The sequence below is a fragment of the Corvus cornix genome, chromosome 2, assembly GCF_000738735.6.
Source record: "Corvus cornix cornix isolate S_Up_H32 chromosome 2, ASM73873v5, whole genome shotgun sequence".
Classification (NCBI taxonomy): Eukaryota; Metazoa; Chordata; class Aves; order Passeriformes; family Corvidae; genus Corvus; species Corvus cornix.
In genome coordinates this window covers 150577890-150599501 of record NC_046333.1, presented here as the reverse complement: position 1 = coordinate 150599501, position 21612 = coordinate 150577890, and the positions used below count along the sequence as shown (strand labels likewise).

The 21612-nt window shown below is 44.9% G+C and overlaps 2 protein-coding genes across 18 annotated transcripts in view; one reads left to right on the top strand and one right to left on the bottom strand.

The window, feature by feature from the left end:
• Positions 1-13663, top strand: part of PTK2 (protein tyrosine kinase 2) — a 193944-nt gene extending 180281 nt beyond the window's left edge. For 11 of the 17 annotated variants that reach the window (XM_039548588.1, XM_039548587.1, XM_039548589.1 and 8 more), the window contains 7 exons: positions 3528-3590; positions 6471-6510; positions 7168-7274; positions 9529-9537; positions 10807-10962; positions 11415-11495; positions 12412-13663. In XM_039548588.1, coding sequence (XP_039404522.1) covers positions 3528-3590; positions 6471-6510; positions 7168-7274; positions 9529-9537; positions 10807-10962; positions 11415-11495; positions 12412-12621 — 666 coding nt within the window. In that variant the 3' untranslated portion in view covers positions 12622-13663. The remainder of the gene's footprint in view (positions 1-3527; positions 3591-6470; positions 6511-7167; positions 7275-9528; positions 9538-10806; positions 10963-11414; positions 11496-12411) is intronic. The other 6 variants (XM_010404705.4, XM_039548583.1, XM_039548584.1 and 3 more) reach the window with 1 other exon arrangement.
• An 868-nt stretch (positions 13664-14531) lies between these two features.
• Positions 14532-15797, bottom strand: RPLP1 (ribosomal protein lateral stalk subunit P1). Its single transcript, XM_039548593.1, is given in 5 exon segments — positions 14532-14649; positions 15232-15324; positions 15327-15348; positions 15453-15527; positions 15622-15797. Coding segments are annotated over 5 exon segments (342 nt in total). The 5' UTR covers positions 15694-15797; the 3' UTR covers positions 14532-14569.
• Positions 15798-21612: the final 5815 nt, after the last annotated feature.

Genomic DNA, 21612 nt, shown 5'->3' with positions numbered 1-21612 from the left:
ACTTTGTTTTTCTGCAAGATTTTAACAACATACAGTTCTCCCTCTATGTGGTTTTTTGAGCGTCCAGAGCCATGGCAGGGACTGGAAAGATGGCAGGGTGTTCTTTGGGGCTGTGAAATGGTGTGTGAAGTACAGAACAGGTTTGGTGTGAGGCTGACTGTTGACCTAGAGAATGTTGCATTAAACAGCTCAAGGTACAGCTCAAGGATCTCAGTATTAAAAGTTCAGCAGTGCATTGCTGTCATGGCAGCATGGGGGGCTCAAATTAAATCTCTTGCAACTGCACAAGAGTATGAATTGCTGCTGAATAATACTTCAAAATATGATGGGAGTTTGATCATCAGAATCACCTTTTACTGTAAAATAGTTTGCCTTCTGACATTTCCACATCTACACAAAAGAGTAAATCAGAATATCATTTAGTCAAATGGGAGTTGTTAGAATTTATTAGAACACTAAAGTCAATAAATATATAATTGTGCCTTTTCTTAGTCATTGGACACAAAAGTTGAACACTTTCCTGCTTTTCCATGTGTTCCTGACTACCCAAGTTTTGATGGGGCAGAGGAGAATGTTTGTGGAAGTTGAAAGAAGCTTATGTACTGCTAAAGGATTTTTTTCCTTATTTCTAAGGTGTAGCTGTGCAGGTCACAGGGGTGCAGCTGCTTGGGGTCACTCAGGTTTGCCATCACCCCCTGGCACCTGGGATCTGCAGTTTAGGATCAGGTTCTTGGAGATGCCAGGTCAGCACCACTGCCCTCCACAGTCTTACTTTTGTGGGGGTGGTCAATAGGACTTGGTTTGGGTTTTTTTGTAATGTGTGAAGCATTTGTCAAGTTAATAATCATAATTTTTGTGATATTTTATGAGCATTTGCAGCCTTTCTGTGCAGCAGTTCCTGGGCTGTGGGTTGTGTGCTGTCCATGTATGGGGTGTCCTGAAGGGAACTCAATGTGCTGCATGTTGACTGCTGGTGGAGACTTGGGGAATGGAATTGTTGCTGTGACGTGGAGACTTTGGATACTGGAAGGAGGGGCCTTCTTAGCAAGATGAGGAGGAGGAGAGATGGATATTGTGTCTGCTAATTTAACTTTTTGCTTGTATTACTAGGAAAAAAACCCTGTTATTTGGACTAGTGTGCATTTTTGTGCTTCTGACTCTTTAAAAATGCTTAATATTTCATTGTCTGTGGAGTCTGGTCTGAGGGACATGGTCTAGATGGTCCAGGGGAAGGTGTCCCTTTCCATGGCAGGGGGTTAAAATGAGGTGATCCTGAAGGTCTCTTCCAACCCAAAGCATTCTATGTTTTAAGGTGCATCTTTTGAGTAATAAACTGCTATCAGTGCAAAGAGCATTAAAGCCCTCTGTGATAAAATAGCCTTTGGTTATTTCCAAAGAGTTTGGACACTTTCCTGGCTAGAAATGAACGTGAAATGATGACAAATTGTGAGCATCAGTGTAACAGAAATGTAGTTTATCATATGCTTTATATGGATATTTAACAAGGATAGCTGTCACTGTTATTCCCAGAGAGATGGCAACATCACGACACAAGTCCAGGTCAGATGATATGGCCGAAGCGACCTCGTTTAATCACCCATACCTTTGATAGCATGGTTTGCAAAAGAGAAATTACATGATTGGCCCTTGGCTGGCCACCCACCGCAGTGAGTGGCTGAGCAGTATAACCACCCATTTCAAAATATTATTCCACAAGACTGGAAACAATTCCACTGTTCTCACAGCAGCCTGCAGGTGTAGTCCATCCAGTTTGCATGAGAGTGAAAGCTTTCACAGAAAAGCTGTGAGAAGCTGGATTTCTCTGTTTCTCAGCTGAAGCATGAGAAAGGAAAAACTTCACAAATGCTTCAGTAGCTGAAAAATTCCTCTGCTCCTGCCTTTTAGCATCCACGGATAGCTATGTGCTTTAGCTGAAAAGTACGATGAGAATCACGGCTTTACCTGTCTAGTGAAGTTTCAAGCATACTCATGTCAAATGAGACTTTAATCAGAAAAAATTCCTTCATCATAATAAGGAAATAAACTGGAGATTAGTCAGCGGTCTGTTTCATCTTAAAATCTGCCACAAATTCCTGGAAAAACATTAGGAGACCACTTGTGTCTGTTTCAGTTCTTAGTGTTTAAGATGGGGTTAAATATTTCCCTGTCTGATACAATTTGTCTATTTTTAATCTGCAAGTTCTTTCAGGGAGTGGCTGTCTCTGTCTGTGCCTCAGTCTGCAGAACACTGAATGAAAACCCCAAATATAAGCCCTCTGACAGCCTGGCAGCACAACTGGACTATTTTTAATGACAAAAGATCAATATCAGTGTGTTTTTGCAGGTTCCTTCTGCCCTGCTGGCTTTTAGGGTCATTTAGCAGGATATGTGAGTTGGAATTATTCTTTAGTGTTCTTAAAGGAGGAAGGGATCTCAAATAGCTTTAAACAAGAAAAGGATATATTTGTCCCCTGAAATTAGCTCTGAGAGAACATGGGGTCAGTTCAGTGTGTTTAGTTACACTTACCTTTCTCTAAATAAAAAATGTGTATTCTCATGCTATGTGTGACCATTTTATCCCTTGAGTTATCAGTGACTCCTCATCCAGTCTCATAGGAGAGAGTCAGATAAATCCTGGTTTTAAATGCCAGAATTGGTGCACTAGAAACACACTGTAATTCTGCTGAGCTTGTGTCTTCAGATCAGTGTTAACCTTGGCTTCACATCCTCTTTTCCTTTGTCTTTCCATGTAATCAGTGTTGTCCTTGAAGAATAAATATACCTGTATTTGCTGCAGAGATGAGTGGGGTTTTCCTGTGCAGGCCCAGGAGCTGAACCTTAGGGGTTCTTGTGGGTCCCTTCCAATTAAAGATTTTCTATGAAAAAAAATGAGTGGTTTCTGTGTTGGAAAAAAAAATCAAAATTGATGTGGTTTTATTTTTCCTTTTAAAAACAACCAAGCCCTGGGTTTCTGTATTGTGCTTAAAACACAGAAAATAGAAATTTGTTTGTTGCTTATATGGGGAGAAAAGGGCATCTGGATAGCTTTGCTGGCTGGCTGTATCCAAATGGAGTGTTTAGAGAGCTCCAGTAATTGGCCCCATTTGCTTGGAGAGGGAGCCAAGTACATATAAGCCATCCTGGGGCAGGAAGTGGGAATTAATGTGCAGCATTTCTCATCCTGTGGTTGGAATTTTGCTGTTGGGAAGCAAGCTTCTTTTTAGAAAAAAACCCAACTTTTGCTGCCTTTGAGAAAACGAAAATGCAGGTTTTCCAGTGTTGTGTTAGGGCAGTGGTACTATGGATATTTAGTAGAGCATTTTTACTCCCGTGCTGAGGGCGGGTGCTGGTGGAGCAGCCAAGGCCCCGGTGGCGGCGGCGGGGGCGCAGGGACTGCAGTGAAATGACATCTGGATTTGTCAGTGTGCATTTTTAACGGGATTTCCCTATCTTTACACTGCCTCCAAGCTGAGGGCGCAACTCTGGGTAAGCAGAGCACAGAGTGAAACGTTTGATTTTTGTTTCAGAAACCCGACGTGCGGCTCTCCAGAGGCAGCATCGACCGGGAGGACGGAGGTCTCCAGGGCCCAGTAAGTGTGGGGGGGATCTTTTCTTCTCCCAGCTCTTCCTCCAGTTTCCTGGTAGAACATGCTGTCCACTGTCTCGGGTGTGGGAGATGATTTAAAGGTTTTGCTAAACGTTTCCACTGTTACTACATGGTTGTACAGCTTTCCAAGAGGCTCAGCTTCTGTGGGAACAGCAGCCACAGCAACGTGGTTCATGCAGCACAGTTCATCAGTTTGGGGGATTTGGGGTTAGTTGGTTGGGTGGTTTTTTTCCCCCCTGAAACTGTTCTTGAAACAAATATTAAAATGTTTCCACAAATATGTTGCAATAAGTGCTCATGTGCTGTAGAATTGGGCCTTTTATTTAAAAAAGTGGATTGTTTTCTGCAAGTTCTGTCAACAGGAAGCAAGATAAAAGTAACTTTTGCAGTTGTTTAAATAGCTGAAGGGTTTTCTCACAAGGAATGTAAATGTTGCTGTTGTGTTACCCAGAAATGTGTTTGGGGTAAATGATCCACTATGAAACAGTTGGAATAAACTCCACAGCCATTCCTTTATTCCCAGACAGCAGCTGTAGCTTGAGTGTTCTTTCTTAGTGGCTTAACTCCTGTCTGTTTAACTAAAACCATCTCTTCAATTGTTTAATTGCCATTGGAATCTCTGCATCATACCGATGGAAAAGGGGGATTAGGCTAGGGACTGTTAGTGACACAAACCTGGTGCTTCATCCACTGTTTCTCCCCAGGGGTCACCTGTAAAGTAGTGGATATTTTAAATTCACCTTCCTGTTTCATTTGGGATACGACTGTAAACTCATACTTCGGCTTCAGCATTTCTTCACTACTTAAAAATTTAGGGATTCTTCCTGCATTTGCAGCCAAGACACAGTCATGAATGAGTGTAATAATGACACACTGCAGCATGGTCTCTGGAGACATTCATGTCTGGAAGCTCCTAAGATTTTTTTCCATGAAATTTGAGAAGACTATTAGTTACTGTTAGGCCTTGGCTGTTGTTGCATCTTTATATAAGAGCAAGGAAAGTGTTGCTGCATTTTGTGCATTTTGTGAAGATGCTTTGAGATGCCAAGGAGATTTTGAGGTCTTGTCACAGGTTACAGCCCCAGATCCCAAACTGTTTCTAGGGGAAGTCCTATCTGCCCAGGCAAGGTAGTACAAAGTAACACCCCATTTGAAAGAGTGTGAAGAAAACACTTTGTGGTCATGGACAAAATGGGTTTTAAAAGAGACTCTAATTCATGTTAACTACGTTTCTAGTAATTTGATCTTGGAAGTTCTCAGTAGATTCAGAACATAACTCTGGCATCATTTGCAGTGGGAAATGCCTAATGCTGCTGTGAGTCAATATGAGTTTCTGACTGAGAGGATGAGAAATTGGGCAGTGATACAAATGAGAAGTTAACACTCACATTTTGGTAGTTCCTGACTGATCACATTCTTTTGACCTCTACTTTCAATACGCAATTTTTTGGAAGTACAAATGTAAGAATTGTTTTAGTGGGATTTTATTGTCCTCCCTCTCTTGCTCCCTTTCTTTTCCCGTGGGGTTATCAGATTTGAAATAGGTTAACAGCACGAATCAAAATTAATGACATGACTGAATGTCTCCACTTTGTGTCCCTGTTTGTGAGGTGACCAACCTCACTGAGCAAGAGACCAATGTAATTTCTGGTTCTCCTATTGCTGTTGCAGTTTTTAAAAAGCCCTTTTTTGTGGTGTTGTCCAGGTGAAACTGTGGTCAAGCTTTGTCTCACAAATTCTCTCCCTGCGGTGGTGAACAACATCTATGTAGGGATGTCACCTGTCCCTGTTTCTAAAGGCTGTACACTTCCTTTGTCCACCTAAGTGCTAGAAGATCCCATCTCTGCCAGGCCCTGTTCTGTCCTGCGTGCTTGACTTCCAGCAGTCTGGAACTTCCCACTCTGTGCTCTTAAAGGATGGCTCTTAAAAAGCACCTGACATCCATGGACTCCAGTTCCTTCAAAAGCAGATTCCCAAGGGACGTCACTATTTCCTGGAAAGAACCCAAAGTCCGCTCTCTACATAGCAAAAGTTTTGCTGGATTTTTTTCTCCTATCTCCAACAATTTGAAACTCAACTCCTTTGTGGTCACCATGACCAAGGCAGCCACTACTCACCACTTTGCCCAAGAGTCTCTCTCTGTTTACAAACAAGAATTCCAGGAATCACTTTTCCTAGTCAGCTTCCTTAATACCTGCACCAAGAAGTTACCTTCACAGAAATTTCGTGGACCTCTTTGCGTCCACTGTATGATATTCCCAGTTGAATTTTGGGAAGTTAAAATCACCCCCAAGGGCAAGGGCAGTTGATGCAGAAGTAATTCCTTAATATTGTGCTGACACTGGAGCTGCTCACCCTGGTGACCGAGGTTGGCAGAGAGGATGTATGAATGCAGTTATCAGGGAAAGTCACTTCCGTCTGTTAATAAATTCTTCCAAATGAATAAGCAAATGGACCTTGACTAAGAGCATTGCAACAAAACCAAAAAGCAACAGCAGGAAGTTCTGGAGTCTCTCGTTGTGTTGCCATTTCTCCTTCACCACCATGACCTCTACAGTTGGATCTGTGGACACAGACTAAAAATACCTGTGACTGTCCCACCACCTTTGAGTAGTAAGGAAGGGTGAACTGTAATGTCGAGGCCCGGGGTGTTGTGAGCGCTACAAAATACATGCAGATTCTTTTCTTACTTTCTAAGTAATAGACCTGTAGTGAGGGACTGACGATGGTGAATCAGGATATATTTTTAACCGGTGGGAAATGTGCTGAGAACTGTCTGCTCTCAGTATTTGAGATTGAGACAGTGCTTATGAAAGCTGTGAGCACTGCAATAACTACTTTATATGTTTATTTTATTTTATAGGCTGGTAACCAGCACATATATCAACCTGTGGGAAAACCAGGTAAGCAGTAAATGCAGATACTGTCATTTTGAATCCTTGATTACAAATCTTGCTGCAGCAGTAATGAACAAAAGTTCATGGCAGTATTTCCATACAGGGTGAAACTCAGTTCCAGGTACTACACATTGATGTTTGTGTACTGTGTGTTCAGGTTCCCCGTGCAGGCCTCAGACATACAGTCAGCAAAGCCAAGGAAGTGTTTAGATCAACAAGCAGGAAATGTCTAGAGGAAGCTGAGTCAGAGTGGGAATTCACCCAGTGTGGAGTTCAGACATGTAAAACAGCAGTAGAAACCTAAAGCTGGGTTTCTTGGTCTCAAAAGTGAACCACACCCAGGGTTGCTGCCAGGAAGAAGTCCAGTTTACCCAGGCACACACAGCATGTTGGCACTCAGCTGTGGTACCAGGGGTGACACAGGTACCAAGTGTGCCCAGAGCAGTAGCAGTTGCCCCACAAGAAGAGTTTCAAAGTATTTTACTAAAACAATCCTGTTCTCATAAAGTGCAGCTCCCACAAACAATGGGTTTACTGCAGGATGCCTAAAGATGTCCACCTTTGCAGAGGAGGGCACGTGCAGCCTGTGCAGTGCTGGCAGACCAGAGGCTGCAGGTACATCTGACACGTTGGTGCTCTAAAAACACATTTTTTGTCGAGCAGATCACGCAGCTCCGCCAAAGAAACCTCCACGCCCCGGAGCCCCCGGGCACCTGGGCAGCCTCGCCAGCCTCAACAGCCCCGTGGACAGCTACAATGAGGGCGTGAAGGTAGGTGAAACACCCCCAGCAAATGGAACGTTACCAGGGCCACGTGAAACACCCCCAGCAAATCAAACATGACTGCTCCGAGGTAGTTTGGTGTTCCTGAAGTAGAGATTGTGGAAAGCAAAAGGCAACCAAACTTCACAAGTTAATGTTGTCGTGGGGCAAGTGTGCCCTGGCAGCTCTCCAGGGGAGTGGGGAGGGAACTCAGGTTCTCTCTGGCTGTGATTCAGTGTGTTCCTCACCTAGAACCTGCCCATAAGGTGAGCTTATTTCTAGTTTAAAGAGTGTATGAAGTGTCCCAAATGGACCCAGCTCCCTGCTCAGGAGGAAGGAGCACACCCAGGGATCCCAGGGCGTGGTACCCAAGTCTCCTGTCCTTGGTCATAGGGAGATGAGACCTGTCCAAACTGTGGTGCTCAAAAAGCTCTTGCTGCAGCACCAGGGCTCCTCAAACCCTACCAGCTCTGGGAGACAAGGGAAGAGGGGAAATGGGCTGTCTGACCTGAGAGTGAGATACTTCCTGATGTCTTGTTTCATCTCCCATAAATAGCAGTAAAGCCAAAACTGAAACTCAACAGCAGTTTTGTAGCAGAGGTGCTGCAGGGTGCTGTGTCCTGCCCCTGCTGCAGTTGGTGTCCACAGAACTGCTCCTTAGGAGCACTCCCAAATGTCAGGCACTCCCAAAATTATCCCTTTGTGTGCTGTTCCCTGCCTGTGGGACTCTGCCACCTTTCTAATCTCCAGGAAACAGCCCTGCCAAGCCTGTAGTAAACAGCAGGAATCCATGGTGTGGTGGCCACAGCAGCTGGGATAAGTGACCCTTATTTTAGGTGCTTTAAGAAAATATAGAAAAAGCCCAGTTCATCTGAACATGAAATTCAAAACCTGCCATCAGAGCAGTGTGTTCAGCACAACTTGATCCTAGCCACTGCCAGCCTGTCTCAGTCCTGCTCTTGTTCTGGGATTATTGGAATGTTTAAGAATCAGTGTAAATATCCAGCAGTGGTGAATTTGAGCAGGATTATTTATTATAATCTGATGCCAGTGCTTTACGAGCTGCCAAGCCTCAAAAAATGTCAAAAAGCAGTAACAGATGTGTTACTAAACTTGGCTTCTCTAAAATTTCCTTTTTAAATGCTGATACTGGAACATAAAAAATGTTTTTTGAAAACAAACAAACCTGAACAGCCAGAGACATCAGTAATGACAAGTGAACAGGATTTGTGTACTAAATAGCTTTTTGAGTAGGAAAGAATGGCTGATTTTGATTTTTTCTGTCCAAATTTTCTTGAAATTGGGTTATGTCCCTTGAAAAAAACAGCCCATTACTTTTTGGCATAGCTTTTTTAATGGCTGCAGTCCTTAAACTGAAGATGCTTCTAGGGTTCATTTCAGACTCCCTTTTCTGTACACCCAGTTCAGACTCCCTTTTCAGGGAGAACACAAATTAAGAGGATTGGAACTGCCTGCTGTCGGGAGACTGCAGGGCAGGCTTTAGGGAGCTGCTGGGTGAGGCAGAGTCAGCCAGTTCCATGAGGAAACTCAGGACTTCTGCAGAGCAGTGGTGTTGGGTTTGGGGATAAACAGAGAGAAACCAAGTGCGAAGAAACACACTGTCCATAGTCTTTAAAGTTTAGGGCCTGGAATTCCAAGGGTTTGGGTATCACCTAGAATGGGTTCTTGGTAGTTCTTCACCAAGATTGTGATGAGTTACTGTGAACAAGCCCTGCACAATTAAATGACTGTGTATTTCCCATCATAACTAACCTAAACAAAAAGTTTCAGAAGGATGAATACAACATTTTCTTAAATGCATCGAGTCCTGGACTGTTTGTGTAGAGGGACCAGCAGTGCTCCCAGGACAGGTGGTTTCCCAGGCCCTCTGCTCCACTCACCACTCTGCTGCTCGCCAGACTGGCTTGCTCCTGTCCAGCTTTGCATGATCTCATGCCCATGTGTTTAGTCAGGAGGAAGCATGGGGTGCATGGCAAACCCTTCCACTGCCCACACGGGTGCACAGCAGTCGCTCTGTCACACAGGACCCAGAGCTAACCCGAGTGGCTGCCGGTTCTGGTGAGGATGCATTTTCGTTGCAGGCTTTTTAACTGGTCTCTTATTGCTACACATATTTTGGGTTTGGTTTGGTTTGGTTTTTTTCTGTTTTTTTCCTGCTGAGTTTTATTAATACTGTTTTTCTTTTTTTCCCTTCTTTTGGTAAATTTCTTTAACTTCCCCCCCACATTCTGCTCAACCATAGCCATGGAGGGTAAGCAGTGCGTGAGCGTGTGTGTACGTGCCCTATTCCAAAATGTCTTTGCATGTGACTTTGCCAAATGACTGTTTTAACTTCTTGATTGCTGAAACTGATTCAAATCACAGTCTTTCCCTGCTGATTGAGGAGATTACAGTGTTCTTTCTCCTAAGGTATTTTCTGATCAATGCACTAGATTGAATCGCTGTAATAGCTGTTGGTACCCACTTAATGAAACGCTACAAAATTGAATCAAATCATGTGCTGAATGCTGCACTCCTTCGTTAGAGAAGGTCTCATCCAACTATTTCACAGTTTCTTCAGGCAGGGTGTCAGGTGCTTGCAGTGAATCATTTCTGGAGCTGGGACCAGTCTTGAGAGCAGCAGTAACCCAGTGTAGGGAGCTGAACCACCACGAACCATCTCAGATCCAGGAGAAAATCAGGAATTCTTTAACCCTCTCACACAGAGTGGTTTGGGCATCCTGTAGTAGGGAATAGCTGCAGGAAACTGGGATGGTTATAGTTTTACAGTTCAGAGATACTGAAGACCTTACAAAGGAAGTTGGCAAAGTTTCTTTCATTTCAGACCTGGGATTATTTCAGTCTGTCTTGGATTTAACTCCAGACATATCCGACTTTGTTGGAAGTTCTGCTTGAGTAAGGACCACAGGATTTTTAACTTACTAGTTTTTTTCTGATCTCTTGGCAATCAACTGTCTAAAAGCATTCCATGTTTCCCACCTGTATTGGTGACACCATTTTTGTTAACCTGCTGTAGATTTTTCTCTAACAATAATAGTATCATAGAATCATGGAATTAGGGAAGGGACCCTCAAAGATGATCTCATTCCAGTTCTCTCTTTAACATATCAGTATGTTACTATGTGCTCTGACGTTATTTTGGAGCACAAAAATCCCTTCTGGAATGAGGAACCTGATACCTGTTGTCCTCAGTGGAACTTGAACCACTGAGACCTGTGAAGTACTCAGTACTCTCATTCCTCAAATTATTCACTTCTCTGTTGAAGGAGTTATACTGGAAGCTTTTCAGGGAAACCCTGGTAGAAGTTGCCCAGTGTCTTTTCGCAGGTTCAGTCAGAAGAACTAAAAGAAACTTCCATCAGCCTCTGGAGCCAGCGTGCTCGGCCAGCTCAGGGCAGCAGCGGGGCCGGGCGGGGGCTGTGGGGAACACGGGGAACCTGAGCCCCTCCCGGCAAGTTGGGAAGAGGCTGAGCCCCATCTGCTGGGCAAGGGAGGTTCAGCAGCCCCTCTCTGCTTGCAGATTCAGCCGCAGGAGATCAGCCCTCCTCCCACGGCCAACCTGGACCGCTCCAATGACAAAGTCTACGAGAACGTGACCGGGCTGGTGAAGGCGGTGATAGAAATGTCCAGTAAAATACAGCCGGCTCCGCCCGAGGAGTACGTGCCCATGGTGAAGGTACGGGGCAATGCTTAAAGTCGGGCTTTATTCCTTCCCTGAATGAGGTCTTCAAGTGGTGTGGGAGAAAATGTCTGGAAAGCTGGAAGTAGAAAAGCTTTCTGTGTTCATGGGATGGGTGACTTGTGGTCAGAGGTTGGAGCTTTGGATCCTGTTCCCAGTATTGTGGACAACAGTGCTTCATTCCCAGCTGGCCTGTGCTTATCCAGGGTGTTGAGTTATGTGCTGTCTTCTCCACCTTTTCACTTTTTTTGAGAAAAACTTGTTATTAACCCTTTGGCATCTTGTTTTGATGGTGATAGACAAAATTGCAGGTGGGATTTTGAAGTGCCTCAGGCGTGTTCCAATTCACTCCTTATCCAAATGAGTTAAATGTATCCACGGTCTCTTGCACTCTTAAAATTCTGTCATCCATTTCTTCCAAGTTTATTTCTTTAATCTTTTTTTTGTAGGAGGTTGGTTTGGCACTAAGAACTTTACTGGCAACAGTAGATGAGACCCTCCCAGTGCTCCCTGCAAGCACCCACAGAGAGGTACGTGGAGCTCTGCTCACCTGATGCTCAGCCATTGCCTTCCCACTCAGCCTCAGCCACTTGGGACAGGTTTTGGTGCTCCCTTCTTGGCACAGACACACTTTTTGGCTCCCTGAGCAGTCTGTACTCTTGGGTTATAATTCTGCATTAAATGAATTTTATTAAAATTGCTGCATGGACTTAGGCTTGGTATTAGTGAGGATTTTCAAACTGGATAGAGGTGTCACCCATAGGAAGGTGACATAAACCCCACTATTCCAAGGCAGGGAGACCATCTGGGGTTAATTCTTAGCACAGATGTCATCTGTCATTTGCTTGCAGACCACGCCATTGAGCAGGTAACTGAGCAGAGCTTGGTGCAGCTGGAAGGTGGCCTGTAGCTCTGGATGAGGAGTGACTGAGAGCTTTCAATGAAGTTCAGGAGTAAAACAGTTTTTCTCCAAAACCATGAACGAGTGTGGTACTGAGAAAGCAGAGAATGGTTCTGGAAGTGCCATCTCAGAGGTTCATCCTGACTTAGCCATGTGCTTAAGCAACCTGTATCTGCCTTCTTGACCCATTTTATTTTTTAGAGCTACTTCTATGCTTTAGAGCTGCTTCAGTAATAAAAAGAGTGATGCTAAAAGGGACATGAAAACCCATAACAAGCTGTTAATGCCAAGTTGTGGCATTTAAAATCTGCTACTTGGGTGTTGGTGCTGTTTTACAGTGGGTGGTTCAGCAGCTGGCAGGGCTGCTCCTGATCTCCACCAGGCATGGAGCAGCAGGTGCCAGATTCCATCTGCTGCTCCACGTGGTGCCCACAGAAACAGCCCAGTTTCAGTCAGGAATCCCAAGCAGGGGCTGTGGCTCTGGGATTGCTCTGAGTGTGGTGCTTCAAACACCCCCCAGGGCTGATGGGGTTGTCTCGTTGCAGATCGAGATGGCACAGAAGCTGCTGAACTCGGACCTGGCTGAGCTCATCAACAAGATGAAGCTGGCCCAGCAGTACGTTATGACCAGCCTGCAGCAGGAGTACAAGAAGCAAATGCTGACAGCTGCTCACGCCCTGGCTGTGGATGCCAAAAACCTGCTGGATGTTATTGATCAAGCCAGACTGAAAATCAGCCAGTCCAGACCGCACTAAGCACTGAGGGAAGAGCATCATCAGCCTCGGAATTCTGCTTGTGACAGGATGTTCCTTCACCTTCCACCAGCAGTGAGGATTAACCCAGTGCAGTCCTGGCCTTCCAGCGCCTCTCGCTTCCAGACCTGCCCCACGGCCGCTGGTTCTCTCATTGCAACAGTTTAACCAAGTCTTTCTCGTGGAGCCGAGCTGGGCTGGGATTCAGAACGTGGCATTATCAGCAGATGAGGTTTGTACAGCAGCCCTCAGGCACTCAGAGCCGGGGGCACAGGGCAGTTCACACCATCGCATGGGACACGCTTCGCATTGAGCTGCCTCCGGGTCCCGGTCTCGGAGCCAAAACTGTTGGAGCAGCAGATGGGAGAAAGATATTGTGAAGTGAAGAATTCGGGGAAACCTCAGGGCTGAGAATTCTTGCCCACAGTATATGAACTATCCAGACTGGAATTTTTTTATTAGAACACTTACTTCGCAATATGCTAATCACGATTTACAGAGAAAGAATAAAAAGCTATATTTTCAAGACTTCAGTCATTTCAAGACAAACTAAAGCCCTCTTCATCTTCCTGCCTTTTACTTTTATGTGACTGTGTGAAGCATTTGTTTGGAACTAGCTGTAGGACACAACTGAACACTCGTCTTTTTCACCAGGATAATGTGCCAGTTCTTTTGTAGCAATGTTGTTTTCCTTGGAAGTGAAAATGCTGCTTTGTACCAGAGCAATTCAGAGCTGCATTTAGAGGAGATCTGTAACCATTCATGTCCCCCATTTTTATATAATTTATGAAGACAGATTAAAGCCATGACGACTATTTTAAACCCACTGTAGTTAACTAACCCACCCTTTTGTCTTTCTTGCCTGGGAGGAGTTACAGTAGAGCAGTGTAATTAGATTTTCCTTGGTTTTCCAGTTATGCCATCTGTTCTGTTAAAATAAAAACCACACTCCCTTTTTGCTGTTGAGGGGTATAAATTATTCTCAGGAAGAATATAATGAACTGTACAGTTACTTTGACCTATTAAAAAGGTGTTACCAGTGAAACTCTGAGTCTGTTATTTTGTGTGTGTGCACTGCAGAATTCTTCCCTGAGTACCTGTGTCTTTTTAGATATAAATGAGTTGATAATACAAATACCTGCCATCGCATCATAAAGTTCTTATATAAATGTAAAAGATGGGACAGTGCAGAGTGCATCAGTGTTTGGTGTGGATGTGGAACAACTCTCTCCAACTTTGGAGCCCTTCTTACACACAAATTTTGGAATGCCTCAATGCTTTGGAATACTATTTGGAACACAGCCCTTACTTACCTTGTTCAATTGCTCTGGAAAAGTCCTGTTCAGAAGTTATTTATGAAATACATTCTTTTTAAGTAGCTCCTTTCTAGTGCAGCATTACATCACCTCCCACACCCACCCTTCAAACCAGTTTTCAGACTTTTTTTAAAAGTCTGGAAAGGTAAATACATTCTACACCTTTCAGAACCTCAGTCCTTCACCTGAGAATTGCAGCCTTTTCCCCCACTGTGAAAAGCCCCCGACTCTGCTGTGCTGCTGCTGCCCCTGCACAGGTGCCATGGGAGTTGCACTGCTGCTGAAACCAGAGATGTCACCACAGAGGCTGCAGCACTAGCAAACCCTCAGCCCTTTTACTGAATACGATATCCTGCAGCTCCAAGCTGTCACCACATCCCTGTGTGAGCTGTGCTCACTGGGATTTCATTCCCACCTTTGTCCAGAGGCTGTGGGTGCCTTTAGGAGCCTTAACTGTACTTCTGAAGCACCAAAAAAAACCTGACAAGTTGTAAAGCCCCCTGCTGAGGACTCAGGAGAGCGATTACCAGGAGCTGCAGGTAACCTGGCCATCGTCCACCCAGCCCCCTTCACAAACATCCACCTGAGAGGCACGAGTACAAGTAGATATTCTTTATTACAGGCAGGTACAAAACTTAGTCAAAAAGACCAAAGCCCATGTCATCATCAGATTCCTCTGATTCTTCCTTCTTCTCCTCTTCTTTCTTCTCCTCAGCTGGAAAAGAAAGACAAGATTTATCTTTTTATCTGCTCACAGAAGTCACTTGTCACAAAGGATTTCACATACAATGACTGTAACATCAAGCATGAAGACCTGAGCAGTCCTAACAAGCTAAACCAGCAGCCCAAGAATAGTGTCTGCAGTATTAGCAAAGTGGCTCCAGAATTCATTTCTATCAAACCTTTAAAACTTTAAGAAGAGATGCTAATGTACGATCCTGATGACATTACAGGAAGAGCAGTCTTAATTTTGAGGGAACACTAATCCTGTACACTGACTTTATGTGCCAGCCTTTCTCAATAGAAGGGTGCTTTGACCGAGAACACTCACACAGATACTGTAAGGCAAACCTCATGAACACAGCTTGTGTCACTGGTCCTTGCAAGGTTGTGGCTGCCCCATCCCTGGAAGTGTTCGAAGCTAAGTTGGATGGGGCTCAGAAGAGCCTGGTCCAGTGGAAACCGTCCCTACCCGCAGCAGGGGGGTTGGAGAGATACGCCCTTTCAGACCCTCCCAACCCAAGCTGTTCCATGGATCCACGTTTCCGTGCCTCGCTCGGACACGGCCGCCACTTACCGGGGGCGGCTCCGCCGGCGGGCGCGGCACCACCCGCGGGAGCGGCGGCAGCCGGAGCCCCTCCACCGCCCGCTCCCACGTTACAGATCAGGCTCCGATGTCGATGTTCGCCAGCGCCTGCGGAGACCGAGAAGCGGCAGCGAAGCCTCGTTAACACGGGGGGTGTGTGGGGGAGAGCCCCACACGCCGCCCCTGCCCGGCCCGCGGCCCGTCTCGCCCACCTTGGCGAAGAGCCCCGGCCAGAAAGGCTCCACGTTCACTCCGGCCGCCTTGATGAGCGCGTTGATCTTGTCCTCCTGCAACGAGACAGTGGGGGCTCAGAGCCCGCCCGGCCCGGCCCTCAGGCGGCCATGCCGCGCGGCCGCCGCCATCTTGTGCGCCCGCACTCACCGTCACGGTGACCTCGTCGTCGTGCAGGATGAGGGCAGAGTAGATGCAGGCGAGCTCGGAGACGGAGGCCATGGCGGGGCGCGGTGCTGGTCGCCGGGTGGTTCGGCCTTAGCTTCGTACGAAGGACTCAGCACCTTGGGCCGCCGCGGAGCGAAAGGGGGCAGGCGCCGCGGCCGCGCATTTATAAGAGCACCGCGTGTTCGTCATCGGTGACGTCACCACCGAGCCGCCGCGCATGGCGGGTGCGCGCGCGCGCTCCTTCCGTTTTCCCTTCCCTCCCCCCGCCCCCCCCGCCTTTACCCCTCACCGCCCTCACAGGGAAGAACTCATTCCTAAAAACCACAAACAGCCCTCCCCCAGCCGCTCCCCCAGCACTGCTAGGCCCACCCGTGTCCCCAGGTGCCACATCCACACGGCTTGTGTATCCCTTCAGGGGTGCGGACTCCATCGCTGCCCCAGGCAGCCCGTGCAAGGGCTGGAAAACTCTGGGGAGGCAATTTTCCCAGTATCCAAACTAAGCCTCCCTGGCACAGCTTGAGGGACCCAAGCCCCTTCCCCCCGCCCCCCATTTCAGGTCTCACTGGGTCGCTAAACACTCCATTTTCTATATGTAATAAAATGGGAAGAAAAGGTGCAGAATAAGCCCTTGGTACAGAACTGTGTAGCCTGATTTTTTTTCCACCTGAACATAAGGAACAACTTCTTTCCTGTGCAGTGACCAGGCACTGGACAGATTGCCCAGAGAAGGTGTGGAGTCTCCCTCACTGGGGATATTCCAGAACTGTCTGGACACAATCCTGTGCCATGTGCTCTGGGATGGCCCTGCTGGAGCAGGGAGGTGGGACCAGATGACCCCATGGTGGTCCCTTCAACCTCACCCATTCGGTGGTTCTGTAATTCTGCGCTTCTGATGAGCCTGAGCTAATTCCAGAGTTTTGCTCCAAAGGAATCATCAGATTGTGAAAAATAAATATTCTCTGGGGGGTTTTTTTGTCTTCTTGACAGATGTGCATTTGATGAGCCTTGGTGGCTGGGTAGATCATGGAACAGATTTCCTAGAAGCTGTGCTAAGGCACTCCTGGAGGACAGGGAGGTGATTTGGGACAGCCATGGCTCCATCAAGGGCAAGTCCTGCCTTACCAACTGAGGGGCCTTCTATGATGGAGTGACCACATCGGTGGACAAGGAGAGGGCTATGGATGTCACCTGTCTGGACTTCTGTAAAGCCTTTGACACTGTCCCCCACAACTTCCCTCTGCCTAATTGGAGAGAGATGGATTTTATGGGTGGACTGTTCAGTGGATAACTAATTGGCTGGATGGTCACATCCACAGCACAGTGATCAACTGCCCAAGGAGATCAGTGATGCATCCCTCAGGGGTCTGTTCAGCACCAGTATGACTTAAAATCTTCCTTGAAGACATGAACAGGGGGATCAGGTGCACCCTCAGCAGATTTGCAGATGACTCCAAGCTCAGTGGTGTGGCTGACATGCCTGAGGGACAGGATTCCATCCAGGCTGGACAGGGCTCTGAACATCCTGATCTAGGTGAAGGTGTCCCTGCTCATTGCAGTGGGGCTGGGCTATCTGCCTTCAAAGGTACCTTCCAACCCAAGCCAAGTAAGTCAAACTATCAAAAATAAGCTTAAGGAAAATTATTCCAAAAATTGCAAAAAACTTGAAAGCTCAGAATCCTAAAATGACAATTTTCTATTACCAGCAAAGTGTATCCAACAGCCTGTTTTTGAAGTGCTCCTTTGTAGAAATCTGAGGATTTATTAGACTATTACAAGTAAAAACTGAGGTAGGCAAGAAGGACCTGACCTCTAGTATCCACCCCTCCCTAAGGATCAGAAACAACTGAGAATTTCACTAAACAAAGACCTAACACTGGTCACTGCTGGAGATGATAAATGCAGAGAGTTGCAGTGCTTAACTTGTGGGTGCTTATACCTATTAGGGAGGTCACCAGCTCTGAATTTAAGCATTTACTTAAGCTCCTATTCAAGGCACAGGGCAATTGTCTACATTTTTATACCTAACTCAAAGTAGCAAATAAATGCACTTTTCCATTGGGATGTAATATCCTGGACCCTCTGTCATTGCTGTGTGCTTGAGGATGGGATTTCACGGGGACTTGCATGAGCCTGCCTTGTCTGTCCCTCACTCCAGGGTTGCCAAGGTCTCTTGTGCAAAAGCCCTCAGAGCTGTCCCAGTGGTGCATGAGATGATGATCTGACTGAAAAGTAGCAACAGAGAAATAGATTCCTTCTCAATCAAATAAACTTGCAAATGATGCTGGCCTGGGAGTTGAGTACTGGAAGTGTGCAAGCAAACAGTGAAATACAGGTTTAGTAGACATGGTTTTGTAACAGTTCTGATGTAACAGTCTTTAAGGTAAAAATTATTAGAAATGCTGATGGGTTGTTAAAAAATAAAATATGAAGACCTAAAATTTAAATGTGGCATTCACATAAGCTTAGGCTTTGGTTGGCAAAGATGTTAATTAAATGAGATTTGCCTGCATCCTTGCTTCATGGCTGTCTTGCTGCATCTATTGAGTGACACTGATAAAGCTGCTCTGTAGGAGCCCAGAATAAAGTTCTGATGAAAACAAATCACTGTATAATAAGAAAGAGGAACACCGAAAGAAGCCCCAGTTTGCTGCTTCCTAAAGTTCTTGGGAGACTAGGTATCTGATCAGGATTGCTGGTTAATAAAGCTTAATTAATTAATTAATATTTAAAGCTTAATTAATAAAGCCAGTTAATTAAAGCAGACCAAGGATCTAGAAATTTGCAGTGGTGTGTGCTTTTCACCTCTGATCCTGTAACAGTCTGTACTTTTAGTGTCTAACATTGCCATCCTTTTGGAACAGAAGTCTCTGTTCTGGATGAATCTACAAATAGATGGAGGCTTAAAAAAAGCAACAAAACCCCCTTACATTCTTCTGTGTATTCTACAGTCCCAGGGTAGTGAGTTATTTCCAGGGTGGTGAGGTTTAGGACGATGACACAGCTGTGTACTAGCAAGATGTTGCAGGGTCACACAGGGCTGTTTTCATGATAAACAAAACAAGTAACTTGGCTATGAAACTTCCCTGAGGTGGATCTTTGACACTTGGAGGATGGATGGTAAAGAGCAGTGGCAGAGATCTGGCTGGATGCGCTTGTGCATTGCCAAGAAAGATGAAAACATCAGCAAAATCCGTCATTATTGTACAGAAAGCAGTCAGTCCTTAGCACCTCGTCCTAAATCATCTGTGAGTGTGCAGCACTACGGAGCTGATGCCTGATCATTAGAACATGACCAAGGCCACTGGTGGTCATCAAAATGGTCAAACTCAAGAGGTCTTTACCAAGGACACATGAAGTTTATAGTTCCTTTCTCTTCCTCTGTCCTTGCTTAACTATTTTGTTGCTGCTTATAACCTTCCTGAGGTGACTCTTCCCTTCTTAAGCCGCCTCTCTCCGGCTCTCAAGGCTTCAGTTTATCAGTGAGCAAAGGCAAAGTGTGGCCAGCAGGACCAGGGCAATGACTGTCCCCCTGTACTCAGCACTGGTGAGGCTACACCTCGAGTCCTGTGTTCAGATTTGGGTTCTTTGCTACAAGAAGGACATCGAGGTGCTGGAGCCTGTCTGAAGAAAAGGAACAGAGCTGGGGAAGGAACTACCTGACAGGAGGCTGTAGCCAGGTGGGGGTCAGTCTCTTCTCCCAGGTAATAAGTGACAGGATGACCTCAAGTTGTGCTCAGGAAGTTTAGATTCACTATTAAGAAAAATTTCTGCATGGAAAGGATTGTCAGGCATTGGAACAGGCTGCCCAGGGAAGGGATTGAGCCAACAGCCTTGGAGGTATTTAAAAGACATGTAGGTGTGGCACTTAGGGACATGTCTTTTTCTTAGTGAACAGTCTCAGGTACAGTATTTGCTTCTTTAATCTTTTTGGAAACTCCTTTTCGTTCCTAGTTGGGTGTTTTGGTTGTTTTGTTTTGTTTTTTTTTTTTTCCTTGTAACCAGGTTATTACAATGAAGAACAAAACTCTGGTACTGCTTAAAACTGTAATAACCAGCGTGTGTAACACATCCCCAATAGGTGGTGCTGCATCTTTTCCATCATGTTGAATTGTTGCATTGTTGGCCCTGATCATCTGGAAAAGTTGTGGGTTTGAGTGATTATTATCATTGGTAATCTAATGAGAATAAGTATTTTTCATTGGTTTTGTTTTTTAATAAATAATTACTGCAATCCATTTGACAAAAGAAATCAAATGCAGCTTTGTAACTTAGTAGTTGGGACAGTCATCTGATTATAGAAAGACATAAATCAGGTTTTGGTCCCTCCACCATGGATTAATTGTGGTTAAATCATTACTTGTTAAAATAAGAAACAGTTCCTGAGCAGGGGACCAGAACCCTCAAAGTCTTTGTAAAATGTGAACACATTAGAGCACAGAGCCATGGACTTCTTCACTTTAGTTCTGATTTTAAATTCTTATGCAAAGCAGAACACAGAATATATGACAGATCTAATGCATGTACTCCAATATAACATCTTAAAAGTTAGGCCAGTTGAGAGATGGCAAATATAAGCTTAAATCCCCTCCAAGTCAAGAATAAAATTTACATCTTTCAGCTCTGAGCAGAAATTTTTGCTGCTGTATCATTGTAAGCAATGACTGCCATACATTTATAAACTCTGGGGTTTTAATATTAATTCAGTTGAAAATGGTAAGGGTTGTTACTTAGGGAGGTCAATGTATGGTTTCTCATCAAAAGAAAAGCTTTATCATTTGTCACTGGCCTATTTGTATATAAAATATTTTCCCTAGATTGCTGCTGCTGCTATAAATGATTTTTAAATGCTGCTCCTAAATACCATCTTTGCTTCCAGAATGATTAGAACATGAACATGCTTTTTTCCAAAATTAATAATTTCTTCTGTGACAGCTATCAGTACTGGGAAATGTCATCTTGAAACCCAGCAGTTAAGACAGGTATTGTGCCCAACAGTCCCTCACTTTTTTTTTTCTTTAGAAAAACCTAATTTTAAGTGTTTAAGCATCTGTTCTTATGCTACCATATAATTGTTAATACAGTTTATAAAGAGCATGCATAAAAGAATGCTGTTACAGAGCTTTCAAACCTCTCTTTCAGAACAAACCTTTTCAAGAACTGAGGCCTTTTTTGAGTGAAATGGCCCAGTAAGACATAATTAGGTTTCACTGTGCTCCCAAACAGCAGTTGTCAGTGACAGAAGGCATTGGAAATAAAACAAGTGACATGGCCCAAAATGAGTGTGTGAAGAGAAGCAGAAGAAAGTTGGAACTCTCTTTCCTCAGATGCACAGAAATGGTGCTGGAAGTGCTCAGTACCATGAAAATATAGCTGAGGAACAGCAGCACTTCCACATGGGAAAACAGTGCCTAAATAAAACAATTTAACTAATTCATTATTTAGCTGAATGTGTAGTTCTACACAAAAAAAAAAAAAAAAAAAAAAAAAAAAAAAAAGAGATCCCTTTGCTTATGAAGTGCTAAATCCAGAGAAATCAGCTTTAAATCAGTACGAGTATGTTGCACTCTAGGATGTTCGAGGCATTAATTGCCATTTTCAGGATCTCTATTTTTCAGGGAACTTCTGAAATCAATTGCAGAGGATCCTATGGAGCCAGAGAGAAAACCTCCCCTTATAAACCTCCCCTTATATCTCACCTGTCTTCTGAGGCTTGTTAGCTTGTTATTTTCAAACTGCTAGCACAGTATTGTAGTGGACTTTTAGCTTCAGTGGAAGTCAGTGCTGATAGGCAGGGTGACCAAATTAGTCCAGTGAACATTTCCAGAGAGTTGTCAGTGTATTTTTATGCCTTTTTTTTTTCTTAAATGCAGGCCTAACAGGCATGATAGAAGGTCTGATCTTAGAGGAAGTTACATTCCTAATCAGGTTGAAGAGATTGGTTTAAATACAGCATAAAAACCATTAGATGTTGAT